This window comes from Arachis ipaensis, chromosome B6, assembly GCF_059453495.1.
Source record: "Arachis ipaensis isolate K30076 ecotype BB chromosome B6, ASM5945349v1, whole genome shotgun sequence".
Lineage (NCBI taxonomy): Eukaryota > Viridiplantae > Streptophyta > Magnoliopsida > Fabales > Fabaceae > Arachis > Arachis ipaensis.
Genome location: NC_142441.1, coordinates 148,795,926 through 148,804,915, shown reverse-complemented (window position 1 = coordinate 148,804,915; position 8,990 = coordinate 148,795,926). Strand labels below are relative to the sequence as shown.

General features: G+C 40.7%; 1 protein-coding gene across 1 annotated transcript; it reads left to right on the top strand.

Moving 5' to 3' along the window:
• Positions 1 to 4,193: 4,193 nt before the first annotated feature.
• Positions 4,194 to 5,234, top strand: LOC107647702 (uncharacterized). Its single transcript, XM_016351756.1, has 2 exons — positions 4,194 to 4,695; positions 4,810 to 5,234. Exons 1-2 carry the CDS (start codon positions 4,194 to 4,196, stop codon positions 5,232 to 5,234), a joined length of 927 nt encoding a protein of 308 aa, XP_016207242.1.
• Positions 5,235 to 8,990: the final 3,756 nt, after the last annotated feature.

The following is an 8,990-nucleotide window of genomic DNA, read 5'->3' as shown; positions in this document are numbered from 1 at the left end:
ATTTTTGTCTTTTACAAATTATATGTAAACATGTTTTATTTTCATAAATATACATACAGCGCTAAAAATGTTTCTCTATTATGCATTGTAAGCTCATTTCAATTCATCATGAGCATCACACAGGGTGAAAATTTGATCATAACTATGTTTATATGTTATTAGAGTTCATTCGAACTTTCAGAATATGAAATAACTAGGAAAGTAAGTAAGCTTTTATATTATTCTATTTTTAATAATTCGTATAATGACATCTAATGATTCAAATTGTAGTTTATTCTTACTTCCATTATAAATTTTATTATCATTTAATACACTCTCTCAGTACTTAAGTTCTGTTATATATTGGAGATAAACTCAAATAAACATCAGTTTTAACATACCAATATTACATCTTACAGTTAATTCTCTCTGTTATTATGTTTTAATTTATATGCATAATTGAGTCTTAAAAAGAATAATTTACTAATCTTCTGTCAAAAAATAAAAAATAAAAGAATAACTAAGTAATCAGATTAATTGTAACATTTTTTTATAATTTTTTTTTTAAATCGGCTAAAGATAATTTTTACCAAAAAACAAAACAAAAAGGTTAAACCATGACTTAAGTATTGTGTTCCCTACTTTATGTGAAAACAGATTAGCATTGACAAGAAAACTACTAAATAATAGTAAAAGAAAAATACGCTTTAAAGATATTTGTTAAAGTATTGAATATAAAAAATACTTACTAAAAATTTAAACTTTCAAATCAGTAAACAATATATTAAAAATATTAAAACTTGTGATCGTAAATAAAATTAAGTGTGGCTAATGAATTAAAGTGCTAACAAAAAATAAAATAAAGTAAGAAACAGTGCTTACGTAGAAGACAGAGGGAAGAAGGGAAAGATATATAGAACCCCACGCCCATGACATAATCATCGCAGAGCGAGTTCACACTTTCCACGTCATCGTGACGTTACTTCCCTGTTTGACACGTGGACACTATCCTTCAGGCAGGGAACGTTTTGTGGGCTTTTGCTTTATGGTGCTCCACCTTCGCTTTTTGGGCTCCAACGCTGGAAGCCCGGGCCAATTATATAGGCCCACGTGGTTGTCCATTTTCTGCTTTTTGCTTCTGATGGGGGATTATTGTAGTGTGACACCTCTTTGCACCAACAAAGTTAGTCATGTTTAACTAGCTTGAGTTGGTCGAGTGGTCAACTCATTCATCTGCTTAAACAAGTGTTGGAAGTTCGAACTCCACCTTATACATACAGTAACTCATTGATCAACGATAAACTCTTAAATAAAACTCACATCCTCACATCTGAATAATATAAATAAAAAATAGCTTAGTTGGTTAAAGTATTTTATGTTAGATTCATGCTGCAATCTACCCTAATTATTAGTCTACGTTCAAAGTTTATTTTAGAGAAAAAAATAAATACATCATAATTTTTCAAATTAAAAATATATAATTTTTTTATTAATTAAAAATATAAAAATATTTTTTATTTTAAAAAATATGAGATATTTGAATTTTTTTATTTAAAATATATAAAAATAAATAGATCTTCTGAAAGAACTTAGATGTCTCACTTTTAAAATATAAATTACGTTTTTATATTTTTAATCAGTTGAAGACTTATCTATATTTAAAATAAAAAATCAAAGATCTATTTGTTATTTTTTTATTTTATTACATTTGAATTGTATAATTTGATGAGTTTTTGTTTTTCATATGAATTTAATTAATATATATTCTTAAAATTTAAATTAAGATTAATATTAATAAAACTGTTTAAATATTTTATTTTAATAAATACACTATAATTACATTAGAAAATAGAAATCAATCGGCGTTACATAATTTTTTATATAATATTTTTTAATTAGTAATTTTAGTAGGTGTCTTTTTAAAGCACATATTAACTAAATTTTTTTTATATGAGGCACGAGTCATATTTATTGTGTGGTTTTTGGTTTATCTTGATTATAATGATCAGATATTTTCTTTAAGACTATATTTGATTTTTGCAAGAAATTAATAATATTAAACTACAAGATTCATGCTTAATTGTTACCTTTGTTATTTAACGTATTACAATTTAAATATGACACAATTTAAAATCAGTAGTCTAGTCTAACGTTTCCAATTTCATTCTTAGTACACGTCAAGCTATATAGTATTCTTGCAAATATTTTTGTTACCGAAATCATACCAATATATAATTCTCATGACAATGAAACTTCGAATTAAGATAAATTACTATAATTAAACCAGACCTTATTAAAAATAGTATTTAACTAATAATAATTATTCAGATAATTAATTATCATTTAATTCCTTTCATATAAAATTTCATTTTTTGCCAAGACAATATATTTTAGATAAATTAGTTTCTAATAAAATAATAACGTAATTAGGTTTTTAGATTTTTAATTGCTTAATTATACTAATTTTTTAAAAAATGGTTAGATGATATATTAATTTTTAAAAATATTAGGGATAAATTTATTATTTTATTTTATTAAAGCCTAATTTATCTATATTCTAAAAGACAAAAATAAATGATCAAGTTTTAAAATAATTAATTATAAAAAAATTATTGGAAACTAATTTGTGTTTCACTTATATATATATATATATATATATATATGTGTGTGTGTGTGTGTGTGTGAAGGGCAATAATTCGTAAAAAATAGGGCAAATCACTGATATAAGCAAATGGGAGAAAAAAATTACACAAATCAGTCAAATCAAAAACTGGTTCATGAATCAACCAGTCCACATTTTTATATAGTTCGAATCAAGCAAATTCGAACTTCATCTCCATGTAATTCCAAACATGCTAGTTCGAATTACACATACCCGCAGACACCCACTAATTCGAATCAACCTGATTCAAATTACACACACACACACAGTAATTCGAATCAGGGTGATTCGAATTACACCCACGCATGCGTTCCAAAGTAATTCGAATTGAGGTAATTCGAATTACACAAGCTTTAATTCGAATTATACTGGTTCGAATTATACAGGGCCAGACGTGTATAAATATGGTGTGAACGTAAATTGATCTCATTAGAGTGAGAAAATGGCTAGTGAGGAGAGTTTTGTAGTGTTGGTTCATCACAGAGGATCGATTAAGAGGAAAATACGATCTGGTGTGAAGTTCACTGATAAGGATCCTCTCAGTATTTTTATCAGGCCTACGACGAGCTATGATGAGGTTGTGAATTCTATACTACAGAAACTTGGTCTGCAAGGCGTGAAATGGGTTCACAAGTTATTCTATCGCATTCCGATCTCAGTGCTGCAAGAAATAGTGAAGTATGATTGTTTCACGATCGGGAGCGATGAGGACTTGCAGGTCCTGTTTTATTGTCGTCGGCAGTTTTCCGAGGTTAGGACACCTGAGCTGTTAGCGAAGTTGGTTGATGTGGTATCTAGCTCGGGAGATTCGAACCGGAATACCCACACTATAGGCACGGCAGCCGGTTCTAGCTCCAGACCTGTTGGTGCATGTTCGTGTGTCCCTGTGAATGAACCTCCGGTCGAGCCTGTCGTCTCCCCGTCGTTCGCTGTTGATCTCAACTGTAGTGGAGGTGGAGAGGCTGGAATAGTGGATGTCGTGCCGACTTATTTATAGTGTGATGCACCGGCTGGTCTGGGCGATGCATTGCTGGATGATGTTGACGATGATGATATGGAGCCGGATATCATTGTTGATGACAGTGGCGATGATATTGGAGCGAGTGATCCAGCTAAGCCTGCAGATGGTTCTAGCTCTGGCACACAGTAGTACCCTCCGCACTTTTCATATTTGGACTTGGATGCCATGAGACAGGAAGGGGTTCCTGGGGAGCCTACTGGATTTGGTGCTAGAGATGGCCAGGGGTCTGCAGGTCTCACAGAGTTTCAGGTTGGTCAGCAGTTTCAGGATAAAGATGAGGTTATGTTAAGTGTGAAGACGTATAGCATCCGACGCGGGGTACAGTACAAAAAGTGGTGGAGTCTAACTATCGCCGGTATGTTAGAAAGTGTTCTGAGTTTGGGAATGACTGCACATGGTTGATTAGGCTAAGTCTCCGACTGCGCAAGGGTATTTGGGAGGTAAAACGGACTACATACATGTCTCGCGACGTCCATCTTTAGCGACCACAGGAGTCTGGATTATCATGTGATCTCGGAATTTATCATGCCAATGGTTAGAGCTGATGCATCCGTCAGCATCAAGGTGCTCCTGAATGCGACGACGACATACTTTGGGTTCAGGCCAACGTATAGGAGGGTTTGGTTGGTGAAGCAGAAGGCCGTCGCCCACATCTATGGTGATTGGGATGAGTCGTACAATGAGCTCCCGCGGTGGGTGTTAGGAGTTCAATTGACGATGCCTGGTACTGTTGCAGTCCTTAGGACAAGTCCTGTTCGAGTTGGGGGCCAGGTGGATGACTCACAAGCTTATTTTCACCGGCTCTTCTGGACGTTTCCACCATGTATTGAGGCATTCCGGCATTGCAAGCCGTTGGTGAGTATTGACGGCACCCACCTGTATGGTAAGTATGGGGGTACGTTGCTCGTCGCGATTACACAGGACGGGAACTCCAACATACTGCCTGTTGCATTTGCATTGGTTGAGGGTGAGAATGTGGAGTCCTGGTCCTTCTTTCTTTCCCATCTACGACAGTACGTGACCCCGCAATCGGGTCTGTTGGTTATATCAGATAGGCACAACAGCATCAAGGTTGTGCTTGAGGCTCCCGACGGAGGCTGACTACCTCTTGCTGTCTACCGTGCATTCTGTATTCGACATGTGGCAGCAAATTTTGCCCTGACCTTCAAGGGCAAGGACGCAAAGAGGCTTCTTGTGAATGCATGTTATGCTAAGACTGAGGTGGAATTCGATTACTGGTTTGATATTCTGCGATCTGAAGACCCTGCCATGTGTGAGTGGGCGAACCGGATCGAGTATTCATTGTGGACCCAGCATCGGGATGAGGGTAGGAGATTCGGTCACATAACGACAAATATCTCTGAGTGTGTTAATTCAAATCAGGAATCTCCCGGTGTGCTCGTTGCTGAAGGCTACTTATGGGAGGTTGGCAGAACTATTCATTCGCAAGGGGAGAGAGGCAGAGGTCCAGTTAGGAACCGGACAACAATTCAGTCAACATCTGGTGAAGTGTATAGAGGCCAATCTGAAGACGGCGAGGTGCTTCACGGTGACTTTGTACGACAGAGATAACTCGAAGTTCACCGTCTCGGAGACGACTCCTACTGGTTCGTTCTCACTTGGTAGCTACAGAGTCTCACTCCGATCTCAGACATGTGACTGCGGATATTTTCAAGCACTTCATTACCCGTGTCCTCATGCATTGGCATGCTATGCCTATTCATGGCTTACGTGACAGCCGTATGTCCACCAGGTGTATCATCTTAGCTCGGTGTTCAGTGTATACCGGATGGGGTTCACACCTTTCACTCCCGAGAATTTTTAGCCACCATACGATGGGCCGACAGTGATACCAGACCCCACCAAGAGGCGTGCGAGTGAGGGACGTCCTAGGTCCACCAAGATACGGACTACTATGGACGAGGCGGATCCGAACAGGCCGAAGAGATGTGGTATCTGTAGGCAACCAGGACACACGTCGGAGTTGTCCACAGGTTGGAGGACCCAGGCACACTGGGGGAGATGAGTAGGTGTATTGTTAGATGAATTACTATCTTATTACCACTTTTATATTTAGATTCCATTGTTTTAGGGTTTGTTACTTGACGTTGTTAATTATGAAACTTTGGTTACTTAATGTGATGTATTTAACGATCATACTTAATTGCTCCATGTGTTCCGTTTCTTAAGTATACGCTTGTGAATCAGTTAAACGTCACTCAATGTAATCTACTCAGGCGACCATAAGAAAAGGTATGCCAATAAAATAACACACACCAATTTTCAACATAAGTGATACAAAATATTGCAAGCCAATGTACAACACTAAGTACATAACATAACATAAATAAAGAAAGCAAGCCAAGGTACGTAACCTAAGTAACGAAAACCAAAGTAGGTCCATAACATAAATAAATAAAGCAAGCAAAGGTACAACACTGATGATAAATAAAAGTGATACAAATAAACAGGTCATCTAAATAGATGTGATCCCGTGAAGCAACGACGAGGATGCCGTGTCCTCTGGCCTCTCCGGACGAGCGGCTCCTCGTCCTCAATTTCATCCTCGTCATCATCCGGGTCTGCATGTGGAGGTGGCATAGGCTGGCCTGGCAAAGGACGTGCGGAATACCCTGACGGAACTGACTCTCTGTGGACGGCTGCCGTAGACATTCCAGCAACTGAATGTATGCCACTAACATAGGCGGAAGGAGGGGTACCACCTAATGCAAAATACTCATGAGCAGGAGCAGAAGGAGGCTCGTTCAGGTCGACATCTAAATGTGCCTGCGTCCCCGTAATCTGCGTCCGCCGACGTGCCGCATCATTCTCCTGCATGATGGCACTGATCTCAACTAGGAAGTGTGAACCGCCGAACTCCGCATCAAGACCATCATTGGTCAGTAAGGCTGAAAATAGCTGCCCCGGACTAACCCATGTCTGACTCTCATGAACTGCGTGGTCGTCGTTGGGGACACCGACGAAGTAATCGCCGAACTGCCCTCCTTCAAGTCCACCGCCACCCTGGTCCAAATCATCTCCCACACCAGACCCGTACCACTCTCCACCATGACCTCCGGGATGAGGACTAACGCCCCCTATCCCAGCAGGGATCCCGCCGCCCCCTCCACCATCATGGCCTCTGTCCTCTCCCCACCATCCCCATGCTGGTCACCATCATCTTCATCCTTACCATGGCCACCGTGATCGTCAACTCCAGCACGGGCCCTGCGTCGTCCTCCACGGCCTCGTCGTCTGCCTCCATCCCTCCCCATAGCGTCACTATCTTCCATGTCCTGGTCGAGCCACCTCCACCCACGCTGGCTCCTTCGCGTCCCAACACGAGCTCTCCGCTCAACCCGACGCCTATCCGGAACGTCATCAACACGATCTATCTCAGGCACTCGTCCGGCACCCCTCTGTGTCGCCTCGACCGGAATAGGCACGGCTCTCGGATCTCCAAGGTAATCTCAGGTGACAGCACAACATCAAATCGGAGAACATGATCCGCATGGCTCTCCCAATGAAGATGCTATAACTACAAACTGTATGGGAACCAACGATCACCACCTCTGCCATCCTTCGACATCAAGAAGTCGATGTTTAGGGTGGGCTGGGGTGGGGCTATACTCCACCAAACTGCGGTAGCACCCGATCAATCTGGTGCCACTTTATCATGGCGAAATATATCAATTTCGTCACACACCGCCATAACGCCGTATGCCGAGGCTCCAACACCTCCGGATGCACAACCTGAAGGACGTCGGGAGACCTATGCGGCATCCAAATAAACTGTAAATACACAGCATCAACGTTAGGCCATACCGTGATGCGAACTATGAAAGGTAACTTAATTAAAAACAACTGGTTCGTATACTTACATCCCCAGCTGTAACAGGTCTATCCTCAGCCTCCACATCTGCACTCGAGGTCCCTTCTCGCTAGTAGAAGGATTGTGACCTGACCACCTGCAACTCACATCGGTGGTATAACGAAAGCAAAATATCACCACATAGTATAACATTATAAGCGGACACGGAATAAACAAATTTTAGACGAAATAGAAAAAATGATAACAGTACCTCGATGCCAAGGGCCAGATGAACGTATCATACCCAGCAGGTCTAAACCCAGGAAAGCGCCAGAAGATCCAAGACTGAAGTAGCTGTAACGGACTGGCTAACTTCACAACATGCCTGTTGACCACTCGGCACATGTACCAGTACAACCACGCGAGTGCTGCCGACCCCCAGCTGTAGCCACCCATATCCTCAAGCCTAGCCATGTAGGGTAGCCACCTAATATGAATACGGTTGCCGGACTTGTCAACAAACAGCTGGATGCCTAACAGCATCATGATATAGGCCCGCACATAGCGCCTGACTGTCTCCTCATCGGCTCCCGCAGGGCACTCTCTAAACGTCTCCTGGAACCAGCTGCAGTTCACTGCAAACTTCTGGATTTGGTTCACAGGAAGTAACACACGTAGCAACTCCTGGAACTACACCCAAGCTGGACAGCCACCTTGGATGTATGTCTGGAAATCCGTCAAGCAACCACTGAAGTGTGATCGTGCACTCCCCGAATGGCATGTGAAACGTGTGCGTCTCCGGACGCCACCGCTCGACGAAAGTACTCACAAGGGGCTCATCCAATCTGAACCATCTCTCGTTCAGTCTCGCAAGATGGTATAATCCCGCCATCTGCAAGTACGGAACGTACCTCTCGTCCAGTCGCATGCCCTGCTGCCGTCGCATGCTCGAGATGCATCGCTGGGGCTGCACATATAATGGACCAGATAATTAAAACCACTTACAAAACCAATTACAAAATCACTAACAAAACCACTAACATAAACCACTTGCAAAACCACTAACAAAACCACTTGCAAAACCACTAACGAAACCAGTAACATAAACCACTTGCAAAACCACTAACAAAACCAATAACATAAACCACTTACAAAACCACTAACAAAACCACATACAATGTTACCAACATCATTTACCATCAAAACTACTAACATAACGTATATAAACAAACGAATAAGTTACTTAATCCTAATTAAAAAAAAAGATTACGTACTAACCTCTTCGTTGATGGCTCCGGCTATATGAGCTAGTCCATCCAAACGATATAGTCTCTTCGGATCATCCCGCATGGGCTGAATATCCTGCTCGAGCCTTTGTTGGAGTCGTTCTGGGTCGTTTTCTCTGGGATTTGGTGGGGTATGATAATGAAAAAGTGGTTCGAATGAGGTTGGTTCGAACTCCTTTTATAGCCGAAGCATGAGTAATTCGAAACAATCCAATTCGAATTACCTTGGAA